Source organism: Coregonus lavaretus, assembly GCF_964263955.1.
Source record: "Coregonus lavaretus genome assembly, chromosome: 5".
NCBI lineage: Eukaryota > Metazoa > Chordata > Actinopteri > Salmoniformes > Salmonidae > Coregonus > Coregonus lavaretus.
Genome location: NC_139992.1, coordinates 5,188,392 through 5,207,431, shown reverse-complemented (window position 1 = coordinate 5,207,431; position 19,040 = coordinate 5,188,392). Strand labels below are relative to the sequence as shown.

The following is a 19,040-nucleotide window of genomic DNA, read 5'->3' as shown; positions in this document are numbered from 1 at the left end:
GTGGATTCGGCTATTTCAGCCACATCCGTTGCTGACAGGTGTATAAAATCGAGCACACAGCCATGCAATCTCCATAGACAAACATTGGAAGTAGAATGACCAGAGTGCGCAGCTGAACACTGTATGCGGAAACACTTGGTTTGTTATTTTTAACTAAAACAACCATTATTCATTACCAAACTTGTTTTTGCATGGATTCCGCAACGCGTTAGCTTTTAACAGCTAGGACCGTTATTTCTTGTCCCGCTTAACAGACAGGTTGAAGCCTGCTTGACAGAGCCGCAAAGCTGTCCCAGATGACTAACAAAGTTAGTCCCAGATGAGTTTTGCATTGGAGCCCTCTTTGTTTGGAGAAATAAATGAACGGTTCCAGCGCTGTAGGAGCTGTATCTACTACGCTTTGTTTCGGGACAAACCGGATCACTCAGAGTTCCAATGCGGCAATTGTTTGCTTGCCGAGGATTATAGGCTTGAGGTGGCTTCCTTGATCACGCAGGCTGCCAGCCTACGTAAGAAACTGGGGAAAACGCAGAATGGAATGTTTACCTTTTCTGTGTCTGTGGCTGGATGGCGTTCGTGCTTGTTGGATGCATCTCCGCCTTGCCGTTTGTCGTTATCCGACTGGCCAGTGTTGCCCAGAGCTCCCCCATCTGATAGCGGAGTCAAAGGAGCACAGCAAGAGGAGCATGGCAATCAACAATGGTCGCATGTCACGAGCCGTGGAAGCCGAAGACAGTGGCCACCCGCAAAGCAGTCTAGACTCCTAATCAGAGGCCCGGAGCAGATACAAACAACGAATAGTTTCGCCGTCCTGGAGTCTGATCTTCCTGCACCTTCGTTGCTGGGGGTACCTGTGTCTGTGGCCGACTACTCCTACGATTTCGAAGTCGATGTCGGCAACCTTCCGTCCCTGCTCTGGAACGAGCGGGGCTTCTCCATCTGTCGGACGCCTGCACCAGGCGCCAGGAGCAACGGGCTCAAGTTATCCTGTGTCTCTCCCGTCCATAAAGGGTTCTCCGAATCCTGTGAAGCGGGGGAGTGGGCAGATTTCCTCATCCTTCTCGCCAGCTGTGATTTTTCCTTTCACAGCATTATAAGGCTACGTTGAGAAAATGACTTGTCAATGACCCAAGCCCAGCTCAGTTAATCCCTACCATTGTGACGCTGGGTTGTCATAGTACTTCAGCAAATGTACATTATACCAGGGGCGTTGGTAGACACAATGTAAGTAACCTAATATATGTCCCTGTAACTGCCCTGAATGCCTCTGCTGGTCCTACAGCTATTGTATGCTGTAATCATGAGCCTATGAACCAGATTTATACTGTTAGCACTGAGGCGTTGTGCCCTAGTAAGAAGTCCAGTGTGTACAGCTCACCCTGCACTAACATTAATAAAATGAGCATATCTACCTCTGCTAAGCTTCCCAGTAAAGCAATGAAAACAAGTAAGCATCCCAGAAGAAAACTGCATGTTAACATAAGTAGCTTAAGAAACAAGGTTCATGAAATCAATAATTTGCTAGTAACAGATGACATTCATATTCTGACTATCTCTGAAACTCACTTAGATAATACCTTTGATGACACAGTGGTAGCAATACAAGGTTATAACATTTACAGAAAAGACAGAAATGCCAATGGTGGAGGTGTTGCTGTTAATATTCAGAACCACATTCCTGTAAAGCTTAGAGAGGATCTTATGTTAAATACTGTTGAAGTAATATGGCTACAGGTTCATCTGTCTCACCTAAAGCCAATTTTTGTGGGAAGCTGCTATAGAACACCAAGTGCTAACAGTCAGTATCTGGATAACGTGTGAAATGCTTGATAATGTATGTGATATCAACAGAGAGGTATATTTTCTGGCTGATTTAAATATTGACTGGCTTTCATCAAGCTGCCCACTCAAGAAAAAGCTTCAAAATGTAACCAGTGCCTGCAACCTGATTCAGGTTATCAGTCAACCTACCAGGGTAGTTACAAACAGCACAGGAATTAAATCATCAACATGTATTGATCACATCTTTACTAATGCTGCAGAAATGTGCTTTAAAGCAGTATCCAGATCCATCGGATGTAGTGATTCCAATATAGCAGCCATATCTAGGAAAACCAAAGTTCCAAAGGCTGGGCCTAACATTGTGTATAAGAGGTCATACAATAAGTTTTGAAGTGATTCCTATGTTGTTGATGTAAATAATATTTGTTGGTCTGTGGTGTGTAATGAGGAGCAAACAGACGCTGCACTTGACACATTTGTGAAATTGCTTATTCCAGATACTAATAAGCATGCACCCATTAAGACAATGACTGTAAAAACTGTTAAATCCCTGTGGATTGATGAGGAATTGAAAAATGGTATGGTTGAGAGGGATGAGGCAAAAGGAATGGCAAATAAGTCTGGCTGCAAAACCGATTGGCAAACGTATTGCAAATTGAGAAATCATGTGAATAAACTAAATAAAAAGAAGAAGAAACTACACTATGAAAGAAAGATAAATGACATAAATGACAGTAAAAAGCTTTGGAGCAGCTTAGATGAAATTTTGAGGAAAAAGGCAAACTCTATCATTCATTGAATCAGATGGCTTATTCATCACAAAACCGACTGATATTGCCAACTACTTTAATGATTTTTTCATTGGCAATATTAGCAAACTTAGGCATGACATGCCAGTAACAAACGCTGACACTACACATCCAAGTTTATCTGACCAAATTATGAAAGACAAGCATTGTAATTTTGAATTCCGTAAAGTGACTGTGGAAGAGGTGAAAAAAGTATTGTTGTCTATCAACAATGACAAGCCACCGGGGTCTGACAACGTGGTTGGCAAATTACTGAGGATAATAGTGGATGATATTTTGCCCTCCTATTTGCCATATTTTCAATTTAAGCCTACTAGAAGGTGTGTGCCCCCAGGAAGCAAAAGTCATTGCGCTACCTAAGAATAGTAATGCCCTCTTTACTGGCTCAAATAGCTGACCAATCAGCCTGTTACCAACCCTTAGTAAACTTTTTGAAAAAATTGTGTTTGACCAGATACATTGCTATTTTACAGTAAACAAATTGACAACAGACTTTCAGCACGCTTATAAGGAAGGACATTCAACAAGCATAGCACAAATGACTGATGATTGGATGAGAGAAATTAATGAAAAAAATATTGTGGGGCTGTTTTGTAAGACTTCAATGCGGCTTTTGACATTATCGATCGATCATAGTCTGCTGCTGGAAAAACATTGGTGTTATGGCTTTACACCCCCTGCTATATTGTGGATAAAGAGTTACCTGTCTAATAGAACACAGAGGGTGTTCTTTAATGGAAGCCTCTCCAACATCATCCAGGTAGAATCAGGAATTCCCCAGGGCAGCTGTCTAGGCCCATTACTTCTTTCAATCTTTAGTAATGACATGCCACTGGCTTTGAGTAAAGCCAGTGTGTCTATGTATGCAGATGACTCAACACTACACGTCAGCTACTACAGCAACTGAAATGACTGCAACACTTAACAAAGAGCTGCAGTTAGTTTCATAGTGGGTGGTAAGGAATAAGTTAGTCCTAAATATTTCTAAAACTAAAAGCATTGTATTTGGGACAAGTCATTCACTAAACCGTAAACCTCAACTAAATATTGTAATAAATATTGTGGAAATTGAGCAAGTTAAGGTGACTAAACTGCTTGGAGTAACCCTGGATTGTAAACTGTCATGGTCAAAACATATTGATACAACAGTAGCTAAGATAGGGAGAAGTCTGTCCATAATAAAGCGCTGATCTACCTTCTTAACAGCACTATCAACAAGGCAGGTCCTACATGCCCTAGTTTTGTCGCACCTGGACTAATGTTCAGTCGTGTGGTCAGGTGCCACAAAAAGGGACTTAGGTCAATTGCAATTGTCTCAGAACAGGGCAGCCCGGCTGGCCCTTGGATGTACACAGAGAGCTAACATTAATAAGATGCATGTCAATCTCTCCTGGCTCAAAGTGGAAGAGAGATTGACTTCATCACTACTTGTATTTGTGAGAGGTATTGACATGTTGAATGCACCGAGCTGTCTGTTTGAACTACTGGCACATAGATTGGACACCCATGCTTACCCCACAAGACATGCCACAAGAGGTCTCTTCACAGTCCCCAAATCCAGAACAGACTATGGGAGGCGCACAGTACTACATAGAGCCATGACTACATGAAACTCTATTCCACATCAAGTAACTGATGCAAGCAGTAAAATTAGATTTAAAAAAACAGATAAAAATACACCTTATGGAATAGCGAGGACTGTGAAGCAACACAAACATAGGCACAGACACATGCATACACATACATGATAACATACGCACTATACACACACGTACACATGGATTTTGTATTGTAGATTTGTGGTAGTGGTGGAGTAGGGGCAGCAGCTAATGGGGATCCATAATAAATACAAAATACAAATACCATACTGAGGAGTTCAGTGACTTTCAATGTGGCCCTGTCATAGGATGCCATCTTTCCAACAACTCAGTTTGTCACATTTCTGTCCTGCTAGAGCTGCCCCAGTCAACCGTAAGTGCTGTTATTGTGAAGTGGAAACATCTAGAAGCAACAACGGCTCAGCCGCGAAGTGGTAGGCCGCACAAGCTCACAGAACGGGACCACCGAGTGCTGAAGTGCGTAGCACATAAAAATCTTGATCTCTCATGAAATGGGTTTCCATGGCCGCACACAAGCCTAAGATCACCATGCGCAATGCCAAGCATCGGCTGGAGTGGTGTAAAGTTTGCCGCCATTGGACTCTGGAGCAGTGGAAACGCGTTCTCTGGACTGATAAATCACACTTCACCATCTGGCAGTCCGACGGCCTAATCTGGGTTTGGCGGATGCCAGGAGAATGCTACCTGCCCCAATGCATAGTGCCAACTGTAAAGTTTGGAATAATGTTCTGGGGCTGTTTTTCATGGTTCGGTCTAGGCCTCTTAGTTCATTCTAGACGATTCTATGCTTCAAACTTTGTGGCAATAGTTTGGGGAAGGCCCTTTCCTGTTTAAGCATGACAATGCCCCCGTGTACAAAGCGAGGTCCATCGAGACCAGTGTGGAAGAACTTGACTGACCTGCACAGAGCCCTGACCTCAACCCCATTGGAACGCCGACTGTGAGCCAGGCCTAATCGCTCCAACATCAGTGCCCGACCTCACTAATGCTCTTGTGGCTGAATGGAAGCAAGTCCCCGCAGCAATGTTCCAACAATTAGTGGAAAGCCTTCCCAGAAGAGTGGAGGCTGTTATAGCAGCAAAGGGGGGAACCAACTCCATTTTAATGCCCATGATTTTGGAATTAGATGTTCAATGAGCAGGTGTCCACATTCTTTTGGTCAGATAGTGTATGTAATGTTACATTAGAAGTATTAATATATGTAATGTTACGTTACAAGTGTTTATAGAATACTTATAGAATACTTTATAGAAGTATTGGAGGGTTATTTTGCGGCGCCATGTTTTCCTTTCCTCCTTTCATTTTTATTTTTGTATCCCAACATGTAATGTGATGACCACACACTCCTGCACAGTAGGTGGCGGCATACACAAACAAAATGTGCGAAGGCCATGATACCAAAGAAGAGGGGGGGACGTTCACAAAGTATATAAAACAAATATTTGGTCTTAAGCCCACGAATGCAATCGTCAATGATTAGGCCTCTCACCAGTTATATTCAATAAATCCTGCAATTATTTTGGAAATCATCCAGCCTGTGACTACCTTACACCTCTCTTGGCCGTGAGACACGGTACTCGTTGACAATAAACACTGTATTCTACTCACCTTGCACTGAAATGCAATGAACTTCGTAAATGAGTGAATAATAACTTGAATATGAAGTAGTCCTAAGAGGGTTAGAGCTATGGGTTACGGCTGGGCTGTGTAGAGTATGCCGAACGTTGGGAACCGAATTGCATCTGTGAATGAGCCGTTCATTTGGCTTCTGTTACTGCTGCTTTTTGAGCTCCAGAAAAACGATTATCTGCAGATAAATTATAAAAACATGATCTGATTGTTATTCCTCACTGCAGGAACACTAGATACTAAGGATACATTTTTGTTGCAGGCCATCTAATAATTTGGTCAGGTAAAAATGTATTTGAACTCACATGTCACGATCTAACATAACGGCAGGAAACTATGTAGGCTTTACTTCAGATATTTGCTATTTTGAAATGGTGCTGTTAAGCGCTACTGAACGAAGAACCATTTGGGAGCCAAATGAACGGCCCTTTTAGCTGTACGGAGCCAAATGAGCCGCCTCAGTGAAAAGACTCGGAATGCGCATCACTACTGTGCTGGGCTTTGTAGGCCTAGGCCTAATTTAGCCTATGTCCCATATTCTACAGCTAGATGGAGCTATGTGGCTATAATACAATTTATTTGGCAAGGAATGCGCTGCAAGTAGTTGCAATGCTTTGCACAATAGCTGGAGGCACTGCGCCTCCTTTAATAGCTGGAGTAACAAACCAAGAGAGGTCTGCCACTAATTTCAACGTAATCCTGTCAATCGCACAGTCTTCCGACATGGCGAACACGAAGGAGCTGCTCGCCGGAGAAGCCAGCATCTGAACTCCATTTGGTTCCATGGAAGCAGATTGAACTGCGTCTGGAAGTGGATGTAAAGGTCTTTCGTCAATTGGGAAATATACACGTGAATTATCCACATTTTCAAGACTGGGTAAGATTTAATGCCGTTCGTTTCCCTATGTGCAAAACGGCAGTGTGCAACTTGTTTCAGAAGATTAGAGATAAATCGTAGAACTATCCCCAGTTGCCTTGGATTTTGAAGCATGAAGAATGTTAACATTATGCTTCACCCGATAGTTATCGCAGATAGTTATAAATCGTTATTACAATCAAGTAGTCAATGAATGGAAGATTTAACCGTGTTTTTGCCCCGTGGTTCTTGATAGGTAGGCTATTTTACGACCGAGAGTGGTGATAAAAAAGCAGTAGTCATCCACTACATCCGATGTACAAGACCAAAATTGAATGGGATAACATCTCATGACCATAGACCATAGCCTTCATACAATAATTTTGTCATGAAGAATGGGTGTTGGATATGCGGCATTTACATAGCCATCCCCCATAAGGTTTGCAATTTAAATGGCAACATGTCATCAGCGAGAGTTCATTGTTACTTTGTTACCCTTGAGGGTTGTTAGTTGCTGGTCAGTTGAGTGCAGGCTGTGAATTTGTGTCACAGCATGCGTTGTAGCCCATCAATGTCCAATGTTTAGGCTACTGTACTCTAACCTACAGTATGGTGTGTGCGTAAAATGTGATAAGGACTATGATCAATATCCATTTCCCCAATAATCCAGTAACTTTCTTGTTCTCTCAATATTTATTTATTTTACCTTTATTTAACTAGGCAAGTCAGTTAAAAACAAATTATTATTTACAATGACGGCCTACCCCGGCCAAACCCGGACGACGCTGGTCCAATTGTGCACCGCCCTATGGGACTCCCAATCACCACCGGATTGTGATACAGCCTGGAATCGAACCAGGGTCTGTAGTGACGCCTCTAGCACTGAGATGCAGTGTCTTAGACCGCTGTGGCAATGAAAAATACATAGCCTGAAAGCTGTTTGTTTATTTTATATGGTGTGCATAAATTGCCTGTTTCCATATTGGTTCAATTTGATATTCCAAATATGCGCTTGTCAAGACTTCTGATTTTATGTGATTTTACCAGAAAGATTGCGATAATATGACTCACCAAACTGTCAAACAGTCACCCCTCCCCCAAATGTACAGTCATTAACAATCTTGTATTGTGGAGAAGGCATACTAGTGTTCTGTTATTTGATCGATCCTATAGGAACCACAGTTATACAGGGCTTTCATTTTTGCCCTGGTGTGGGGGTCAAACATAATTTCAGAATTATGGGTATATTTCTTGAAATCATGTTCTATCATGCAAACCCCCTTTAACACATAACTTACAATGGCATGATGGTATTCAAATTAGAAATTGAAATTCGGCTCCAATATGAGAGCCACAGCCAGGTATTAATGTCTGTGGAGCTTGAAGCATGTTGCTGAATCCAGTCGAAATGGGAGTGGATTTTCACCACGTCTCAGGCAGACCGTTGGCTGAACTACACCATCCTCAAGTCATTCAGCCGGCTGTAATCAAATCCAGCTGTGCAGTTGCAGAAATGGTGCCTGCATGTGTTGGACTGCTCTGAAGGGCTCCGTGTGCTCCTGCTGCCTACAGATAGAGAAGCCTCTGTTACAGCCAAAACTGCCTGCCAGAGCCAGCAGCCACAGCACTATTTTACGCCATTGTGGGGAATTTCAAGCAGACAAGTTCAAAGCCAGGGTAAATCACCCTGTGAATATATATATATATATATATTTTAAATATGTTCCCCTGGCGTTGTATGCTATAGTGTCCATTCCTGAGCTAGCATACCATTAGTATGACACAGCCCGGCTGTCTTCCACAGTAACAACATAGTAGTAACAGAGCTGTGACTGTGAGTTGCACTAAGCCAAAGACTACCTTCTTATGCAGAGGGACACGTACTGTATGGCAACACGTGGCAGACTGGCCGTTGATTCATGAGCTTGGGGGCAGGGAAGCCCTGGGTCTCTCTATTCTCATAGCCCTGGGTCTCTCTATTCTCATAGCCCTGGGTCTCTCTATTCTCATAGCCCTGGGTCTCTCTATTCTCATAGCCCTGGGTCTCTCTATTCTCATAGCCCCGGGTCTCTCTATTCTCATAGCCCCGGGTCTCTCTATTCTCATAGCCCTGGGTCTCTCTATTCTCATAGCCCTGGGTCTCTCTATTCTCATAGCCCTGGGTCTCTCTATTCTCATAGCCCTGGGTCTCTCTATTCTCATAGCCCTGGGTCTCTCTATTGTCATAGCCCTGGGTCTCTCTATTCTCATAGCCCTGGGTCTCTCTATTCTCATAGCCCTGGGTCTCTCTATTCTCATAGCCCTGGGTCTCTCTACTCTCATAGCCCTGGGTCTCTCTATTCTCATAGCACTGGGTCTCACTATTGTTTGGAGAGTATTGTTCCAGTATTTATGGGTTATGAGCCAAGGGTTTTCATTCCCATATTAAAATCCTTATTTTGACGTCCCCCTTCATGGTTTCTGTTGAAGGGGACAACTCACAGACGTGCTTGGACTGCATGCTTATCTCTATTCACTTGTGACATCAGTAGCAATGGTTTAAATCTCCCCAAGCCAACAGTGTCTTCCCTCCCACTCATGTGACCCCTTAGCTGGAACATTCTAACAGCACTCCACTCTCACCCAGCCCATGACAGTGTATATTATGGACATGTGCAGCTGAAATCTAACACAAATGTTATTAAATGAACTGAGAAATTACACAAATCTTTACAAAAATCTTAATTTTCTTTCTCTTCAGGGTTTATATCACATATAGCCCATGTTGCTTTTGGTTTCCCATCTTTGTTTGGCTTCAAACCCCCAAGCGAGGTCAACCGTTTTATCCTCAATTTACCAGCTCTTGATGTGTTGGCCAAATTCAACTGTCTTTATATGCAACACTGAGCTAAATTTGAATCTGAACTTTGAACATTGTGCCCCTCTGCTCCTTCAGCAGTCAGTGAGCCACTTTAGTGTCTGAATAAGAGCTGCCCCCGCCTTCACCACGCTCCAATGCCCCAGTTGGTGAGGTCTACAGATGACATCAGCAGGCTGGAATGTGTGATAAACAGAGAATGAAGCAGGACATCTAGGTGTGGATTGTCCTGCTTCTGCTACCTAAACCCAGAATGAATGCTCCTGTAACTGGTCAAAACACATTCCACCACCTGGAGATAGTAATTCATTGACTAGATCCACACAGCCCTGATGGTATGTCCTTATTAGCAGCTGGATGTCTGTGAACCTGGGGCATTCTCTCTCTCTCGCTCGGTTGCTTCTCACTATCTCTACTGTTTTGTAGTTCACTCACTCTTTCTGCCAGTGTTCCAACGCTATAGATAATTTGTACAAACAAGTCCCTTCTCTTGCTGATTGTTGTCATCATATATTGATGGGTTTGCCTTTTGGAAGTTCTTACAGAGTCAGTGATGTCACACATGCAGCTAACATAAATATATGGCAATGTCGTAGCCGGCCGCGACCGGGAGACCCATGGGGCGGCGCACAATTGGCCCAGCATCGTCTAGGGTATTGGTGGGAATTGCCGGCAGGGGATGTAGCTCAGTTGGTAGAGCATGGCGTTTGCAACGCCAGGGTTGTGGGTTTGATTCCCACGGGGGGTATGAAAAAAAAAATATATATATATATAAATAAATAAATAAATAAATAAATAAAAATATGTAAGTCGCTCTGGATAAGAGCGTCTGCTAAATGACTAAAATGTAAATGTAAATGTCTGATCTACTCAAAATTACAACAAACTAATTGCAGCATTACCGCAAAAATGGAAGAGGCAAGTGGAAGGGGGAGAAAGTAAGGAACTTGTCTGTCGGCCCTGCATTAAAGACCAAAATTGATTAAAGAAAATTGTGATAAGTAAAAAGTATACCAGTTTCATTTAAGGACCAACAAATTGACAGCTGTTCCATATAGATTGCAAATTAGTTGGGAAGAGATTTTAGATGTACCGATTCCATGGGACATGGACAATGCATTCAAAACTATTTAAATGTAGGTTTTTACCAGCTTCACCTGGAATGCTTTTCCAACAGTCTTGAAGGAGTTCCCACATATGCTGAGCACTTGTTGGCTGCTTTTCCTTCACTCTGCCGTCCGACTCATCGCAAACCATCTCAATTGGGATGAGGTCGGGGGGTTGTGGAGGCCAGGTCATCTGATGCAGCACTCCATCACTCTCCTTCTTGGTAAAATAGCCCTTACACAGCCTGGAGGTGTGTTGGGTCGTTGTCCTTTTGAAAAACAAATTATAGTCCCACTAAGCCCAAACCAGATGGGATGGCGTATCGCTGCAGAATGCTGTGGTAGCCATGCTGGTTAAGTGTGCCTTGAATTCTAAATAAATCACAGACAGTGTCACCAGCAAAGCACCCCCACACCATAACACCTCCTCCTCCATGCTTTACGATGGGAACTACAATTGCGGAGATCATCCGTTCACCCCGCGTCTCACAAAGACATGGCAGTTGGAACCAAAAATCTCCAATTTGGACTCCAGATCAAAGGACACATTTCCACCGGTCTAATGTCGATTGCTCGTGTTTCTTGGCCCAAGCAGGTCTCTTCTTCTTAGTGGTGTCCTTTAGTAGTGGTTTCTTTGCAGCAATTCAACCATGAAGGTCTGATTCACACAGTCTCCTCTGAACAGTTGATGTTGAGATGTGTCTGTGACTTTATTTGGGCTGCAATTTCTGAGGCTGGTAACTCTAATGAACTTATCCTCTGCATCAGAGGTAACTCTGGGTCTTCCATTCCTGTGGCCATCCTCATGAGAGCCAGTTTCATCATAGCGCTTGATGGTTTTTGCGACTGCACTTAAATAAACTTTGAAAGTTCATGATGGACTGTCATTTCTCTTTGCCTATTTGAGCTGTTCTTGCCATAATATGGACTTGGTCTTTTACCAAATAGGGCTATCTTCTGTAACCCCCCCCCCCCCTTCTGTAACCCCCCCCCCCCCCCCCCCAACTTAACTGGATTATCTTGGCAAAGGAGGAATGCTCACTAACAGGGTTTTAAATTAATTAATAAGCTTTTTGTGCATATTTAACATTTCTGGGATAACTTTCAAAATTCTTGACATTTTCCGTATTGACTGACCTTCATGTCTTAAAGTAATGATGGACTGTCATTTCTTTTTGCTTATTTGAGCTGTTCTTGCCATAATATGGACTTGGTATTTTACCAAATAGGGCTAGCTTCTGTATACCACCCCTACCTTGTCACAACACAAGTGATTGGCTCAAACGCAATAAGAGGAAAGAAATACCACAAATGTACTTTAACAAGGCACACCTGTTAATTGAAATGCATTCCAGGTGACTACCTCATGGAGCTGGTTGAGAGAATGCCAAGAGTGTGCAAAGCTGTCATGAAGGCAAAGGGTGGCTATTTGAAGAATCTCAAATATAAAATATATTTTGATTTGTTTAACACTTTTGTGGTTAGTACATGATTCCATAAGTGTTATTTCATAGTTTTGATGTCTTCACTATTATTCTACAATGTAGAAAATAGTAAAAATAAAGAAAAACCCTTGAATGAGTAGGTGTTCTAAAACTTTTGACCGGTAGTGTATATAGTATTTATAAGCTGGAAGTAGAAGCGTAAGTGTTGTTGTCAATTAGTTTACTCCAATTAGGGGAGGGGTGGTAGCGTTAGGGGAAAATAAAAAAGGGATATATATATATAGATTTTTTTTATATATATATACACTACCGTTCAAAAGTTTGGGGTCACTTAGAAATGTCCTTGTTTTCGAAAGAAAAGCTTTTTTTTTCTCCATTAAAATAACATCAAATTGATCATAAATACAGTGTAGACATTGTTAATGTTATAAATGGCTAATGTAGCTGGAAATGGCTGATTTTTTTATGGAATATCTACATAGGCATACAGGGGCCCATTATAAGCAACCATCAGTCCTGTGTTCCAATGGCACGTTGTGTTTGATAATCCAAGTTTATCATTTTAAATGGCTAATTGATAATTAGAAAACCCTTTTGCAATTATGTTAGCACAGCTGAAAACTGTTGTGCTGATTAAAGAAGCAATTCAACTGGCCTTCTTGAGACTAGTTGAGTATCTGGAGCATCAGCAATTGTGGATTTGATTACAGGCTCAAAATGGCCAGAAACAAATAACTTTCTTCTGAAACTCGGCAGTCTATTCTTGTTCTGAGAAATGAAGGCTATTCCATGCGAGAAATTGGCAAGAAACTGAAGATCTCGTACAACGCTGTGAACTACTCCCTTCCCAAAACAGCGCAAACTGGCTCTAACCAGAATAGAAAGAGGAGTGGGAGGCCCCGGTGCACAACTGAGCAAGAGGACAAATACATTAGAGTGTCTAGTTTGAGAAACAGACGCCTCACTGGTCCTCAACTGGCAGCTTCATTAAATAGTACCCGTAAAACACCAGTCTCAACGTCAACAGTGAAGAGGCGACTCCAGGATGCTGACCTTCTAGGCAGAGTTTCAAAGAAAAAGCCATATCTCAGACTGCCCAATAAAAAGAAAATATTAAGATGGGCAAAAGAACGCAGACACTGGACAGAGGAAGATTGGAAAAAAAGTGTTATGGACAGACAAATCAAAGTTTGGGGTGTTCGGATCACAAAGAATAACATTTTTGAGATGCAGACCAAATGAAAGATGCTGGATGCCATCTGTCAAGCATGGTGGAGGCAATGTGATGGTCTGGGGGTGCTTTGGTGATGGTAAAGTGGGAGATTTGTACAGGGTAAAAGGGATCTTGAAGAAGGAAGGCTATCACTCCATTTTACAACGCCATGCCATACCCTGTGGACGGCGCTTCAATGGATAAGAGCGTCTGCTAAATGACAAAAATGTAAATGTAAAATGTAGCCAATTTCCTCCTACAACAGGACAATGACCCAAAGCACAGCTCCAAACTATGCAAGAACTATTTAGGGAAGAAGCAGTCAGCTGGTTTTCTGTATATAATGGAGTGGCCAGCACAGTCACCGGATCTCAACCCTATTGAGCTGTTGTGGGAGCAGCTTGACCGTATGGTACGTAAGAAGTGCCCCTCAAGCCAATCCAACTTGTGGGAGGTGCTTCAGGAAGCATGGGGTGAAATCTCTTCAGATTACCTCAACAATGCCAAAGGTCTGCAAGGCTGTAATTGCTGCAAATGGAGGATTCTTTGACGAAAGCAAAGTTTGAAGGACACCATTATTATTTCTATTAAAAATCATTATTTCTAACCTTGTCAATGGCTATATTTCCTATTCAAACTAATTTCATGTATGTTTTCATGGAAAACAAGGACATTTCTAAGTGACCCCAAACTTTTGAACGGTAGTGTATTTACCAAAAATATATATGGGGGGATTGGTAATGATGCAGACAATTACATTGATGGATGCCACAATCCATCTGCAATATTAAAGCTGATCTACTCCTAAAGAAAAAACAAGTCAGTTCCCAGCTAGCGCATAACGTTCTGAGAACCATATGTTTCTTAAAGCTTGATGAGAGCGCATACAACCTGCCTGGAACGTTTTCTATCTATAGGTTTCCTCATGGTTCTATTGAAAGTCGTCCAAAAAGTTATACTTTTGAATCATCTGTCCATAGAACGTTCTTCCAAGAGTCTTGATGATCATCCAGGTGCTTTTTGGCAAACTTGAGTCAACTTTTTGAACGAGATGGGTCCCATTATGCCTGGCGAAAACCAAACACTGCATTCCACAGTAAGAACATCATTCCAAAGGTCAAGCATGGTGGTGGTGGTGTGATGGTTAGGGGATGCTTTGCTGCTTCAGGACCTGGACGACTTGCCTTAATAGAAGGAACCATGAATTCTGCTCTGTATCAGAGAATTCTACAGGAGAATGTCAGACCATCCGTCTGTGAGCTGAAGCTGAAACGCAGCTGGGTCATGCAGCAAGACAATTATCCAAAACACACAAAACGCACAATCAAGTCTACATGAAAATTGCTAAAAAGCAACAAATTGGAAGTTTTGGAATGGCCTAGTCAAAGTCCAGACCTAATCCTAATTGAGATGTTGTGGCAGGACTTGAAACGAGCAGTTCATGCTTGAAAACCCACACGTCACTGAGTTAAAGCATTTCTGCATGGAAGAGTGGGCCAAAATTCCTCCACAGCGACGTGAGAGACTGATCAACAACTACAGGAAGCATTTGGTTGGAGTCATTGCAGCTAAAGGTGGCACAACCAGTTATTGAGTGTAAGGGGGCAATTACTTTTTCACACAGGGGAATTGGGTGTTGCATAACTTTGTTTATGAAATAAATATGTCATTGTTGTGTTATTTGTTCCCTTTATCTAATATTAGGTTTTGGTTGAAGATCTGATAACATTCAGTATCACAAATATGCAAAAGTAGAGAAAATTAGAAAGAGGGCAAATACTTTTTCATAGCACTGTACATTCCATTCTCAGCATCAACAAAACTCTATCTTCTTAAGTGTGTTCAGGTGTGTTGGCCGCGCCCACTAATTGGACACACCTGATCTTAATGAGTGCTTGTTTCCTTTTAAATTGGGTCTGTTTGAATAGACTAAAATGAACAGCTTTGTATGAGTTTAAAAAAACATGGCATGCTAGCACCATCCTGGTGGCGCAGAGGATTAATTCCATGCATAGAGAGCAGAAGATCATAGGTTTGAATCTCATTGACACTGTGCCGCAAAAAAAATGAATGTTTTTGCATGATTAATGCCTAAGCAAATACATTTCCATGTGTCCTATCTGTGCTTGGAGTTCAAAATAGTTAACCTAAGCTATCCGGGTTATTAAAAGTCTTATTGAAACGTGTTCTCAGAACATTATTTAATTACCTTCAAATAACTTATAATTTCCGTTACGTTAATAAAACTTTCAGGGAACCATAGAAAAACTTTCTCAGAACCTCCCTGCAACCTAAAAATGTATGTTCCCAGAACAGGCAACATTTTCACTTCCTTTCTCATAAAGTTTAAAAAACGTTCCATTTTAACTGTCAGCAAACTTATCCCAGAACCAATGGGAAACCAAAAACGTACATACCCACAACCAAATGTGCTAGCTGGGTTGTTCGACAATTTGATTTTATGGTCTGCCCTTCTGCCCTTGATCAAGGCAGTTAACCCTAAACAACAACTGGTCCCCGGGCGCCGATGACGTGGACGTCGATTAAGGCAGCCCCCCGTACCTCTCTGATTCCGAGGGGTTGGGTTAAATGCAGAAGACACATTTAGGTTGAATGCATTCAGTTGTACAGCTGACTACCCCATTCCCTTTGTTATTCAGTTGTACAACTGACTACCCCATTCCCTTTGTTATTCAGTTGTACAGCTGACTACCCCATTCCCTTTGTTATTCAGTTGTACAGCTGACTACCCCATTCCCTTTGTTATTCAGTTGTACAGCTGACTACCCCATTCCATTTGTTATTCAGTTATACAGCTGACTACCCCATTCCATTTGTTATTCAGTTGTACAGCTGACTACCCCATTCCCTTTGTTATTCAGTTGTACAGCTGACTACCCCATTCCCTTTGTTATTCAGTTGTACAACTGACTACCCCATTCCCTTTGTTATTCAGTTGTACAGCTGACTACCCCATTCCCTTTGTTATTCAGTTGTACAGCTGACTACCCCATTCCCTTTGTTATTCAGTTGTACAGCTGACTACCCCATTCCCTTTGTTATTCAGTTGTACAGCTGACTACCCCATTCCCTTTGTTATTCAGTTGTACAGCTGACTACCCCATTCCCTTTGTTATTCAGTTGTACAACTGACTACCCCATTCCCTTTGTTATTCAGTTGTACAGCTGACTACCCCATTCCCTTTGTTATTCAGTTGTACAGCTGACTACCCCATTCCCTTTGTTATTCAGTTGTACAGCTGACTACCCCATTCCCTTTGTTATTCAGTTGTACAGCTGACTACCCCATTCCCTTTGTTATTCAGTTGTACAGCTGACTACCCCATTCCCTTTGTTATTCAGTTGTACAGCTGACTACCCCATTCCCTTTGTTATTTAGTTGTACAGCTGACTACCCCATTCCCTTTGTTATTCAGTTGCACTTTGAAATCAAGCAACACATTTGTAGAGAGAGGAAACAAATTGCTTCGGCCGAAGGCTACAGTTATCACCCATTAGCTTAGATTACGTTGCTAGTCTGACACAATGTGAACTCTCTCCTCTGGGCCTTCGTCTCCTTTAATGTAATCCACCTCTCCTCTGTTTTCTCCGGGATAGGAGAGAGGGGTCCTACTCCCTAATGCTCAAGTTGAACAATCAATAGTTGAACAGTCAACAGACATGATCTGAACCGCATTATAGCCTGCAAGGTGTGTTTGTGTATGCGCGTGTTAGGGATGTTGTGCAGGAGGTCCCGGGTTTGAGCCCAGTGAGAGACGAGGACGGAACCTACTCTGTTACACATGCGTTAATGTGCGCGTGTATGACGGTCCATTCTGCCTCCCCTGCAGGCTGGACGGTAGCAGGCCAGAGCACCATGGTGGAGCCCAAGCCCAGAGCATCAGCAGCCCAGCGTCTTGGAGCCCAGGAGACCCTGGGTGTCAGCACCCTGGACCCTGGCCGCAGGCCGCCCACCATGCCCCCCGGACGCCATGTCACCATCAAGGTCCACATGTTGGACGACACAGAGGAGGTCTTTGACGTCTCGGTGAGTTCTGGTTGGCTGTCTGTCCTGATTGGCTTATAGTGCAGTGTGTTCAAAGTATAAATATTTCCCATTCTGTTTTTTGTATGTCGAGTGAGAGAATTTAGCATAACAAAATGTTATATCGAAGTGTGCCTTTAAACGGTATCATCCTTTTGTCGTCTTTTTATAGCTTTTCCATTAAAGCAGGAGAGAATTTTGACCCTGACAGCAGCCTGTTGTTAAGGGTTACAGGTTGGCAATGTAACTGTATAAACGTCAAAGTGCTGTATGCATGAATGAGACTGAAGTGGAAAATGTCAGTGCTGGAAAATGTCTGGGTTTTAACCGGCATTGTCAAGATTTCTGACTTTAGCTGTTGGTGTGGTGAATATAGGGTACTGAACTAGTTCTGTGTTTCTTGTTGTATACAACCTCACTAGACAGATGGGAGATCAACTTAAAAGTATTACCCATGTGGGTGTATGGCTTGGGAGGAGAGGTTTAGTTAATGCAGATACCCATTAGTAAATCAGGGCTAATATTCCTGGGTAAATAAGTTAACCCATTTGCGACCAAGCTTTAACTTCCTGACTGATGTCTTGAGATGTTGCTTCAATATATCCACATAATTTTCCTTCCTCATGATGCCATCTATTTTGTGAAGAGCACCAGTCCCTCCTGCAGCAAAGCACCCCCACAGCATGATACTGCCACCCCCGTGCTTCACGGTTGGGATGGTGTTCTTCGGCTTGCAAGCATCCCCCTTTTTCCTCCAAATATAACGATGGTCATTATGGCCAAACAGTTCTATTTTTGTTTCATCAGACCAGAGGACATTTCTCCAAAAAGTATGATCTTTGTCCCCATGTGCAGTTACAAACCGTAGTCTGGCTTTTTTATGGCGGTTTTGGAGCAGTGGCTTCTTCCTTGCTGAGCGGCCTTTCAGGTTATATTGATATAGGACTTGTTTTTACTGTGCATATAGATACTTTTGTACCTGTTTCCTCCAGCATCTTCACAAGGTCCTTTGCTGTTGTTCTGGGATTGATTTGCACCTTTCGCACCAAAGTACGTTCATCTCTAGGAGACAGAACGCGTCTCCTTCCTGAGCGGTATGACGGCTGCGTGGTCCCATGGTGTTTATACTTGCGTACGATTGTTTGTACAGATGAACGTGGTACCTTCAGGCGTTTGGAAATTGCTCCCAAGGATGAACCAGACTTGTGGAGGTCTACAATTTTTTGGGGCTGATTTAATTTTGATTTTCCAATGATGCACTGAGTTTGAAGGTAGGCCTTGAAATACATCCACAGGTACACCTCCAATTGACTCAAATTATGTAAATTAGCCTATCAAAAGCTTCTAAAGCCATGACATCATTTTCTGGAATTTTCCAAGCTGTTTAAAGGCACAGTCAACTTAGTGTATGTAAACGTCTGACTCACTGGAATTGTGATACAGTGAATTATAAGTGAAATAATCTGTCTGTAAACAATTGTTGGAAAAATTACTTGTGTCATGCACAAAGTAGATGTCCTAACCGACTTGCTAAAACTATAGTTTGTTAACAAGAAATGTGTGGAGTGGTTGAAAAACGAGTTTTAATGACTCCAACCTAAGTGTATGTAAACTTCCGACTTCAACTGTATTATGAAAGGTATGGGACCAACTGGTCTGTCTTGGGTATTGTGGTTGTC

The 19,040-nt window shown here is 42.5% G+C and overlaps 1 protein-coding gene across 1 annotated transcript in view; it reads left to right on the top strand.

Moving 5' to 3' along the window:
* The first annotated feature begins 6,591 nt into the window (after window positions 1-6,591).
* The window catches only part of LOC311130075 (FERM, ARHGEF and pleckstrin domain-containing protein 1-like), a 122,754-nt gene continuing 110,305 nt past the window's right edge, over window positions 6,592-19,040 (top strand). Inside the window, exons 1-2 of the mRNA XM_084162729.1 lie at window positions 6,592-6,716; window positions 17,168-17,364. Coding sequence (XP_084018855.1) covers window positions 17,194-17,364 — 171 coding nt within the window. The 5' untranslated portion in view covers window positions 6,592-6,716; window positions 17,168-17,193. The remainder of the gene's footprint in view (window positions 6,717-17,167; window positions 17,365-19,040) is intronic.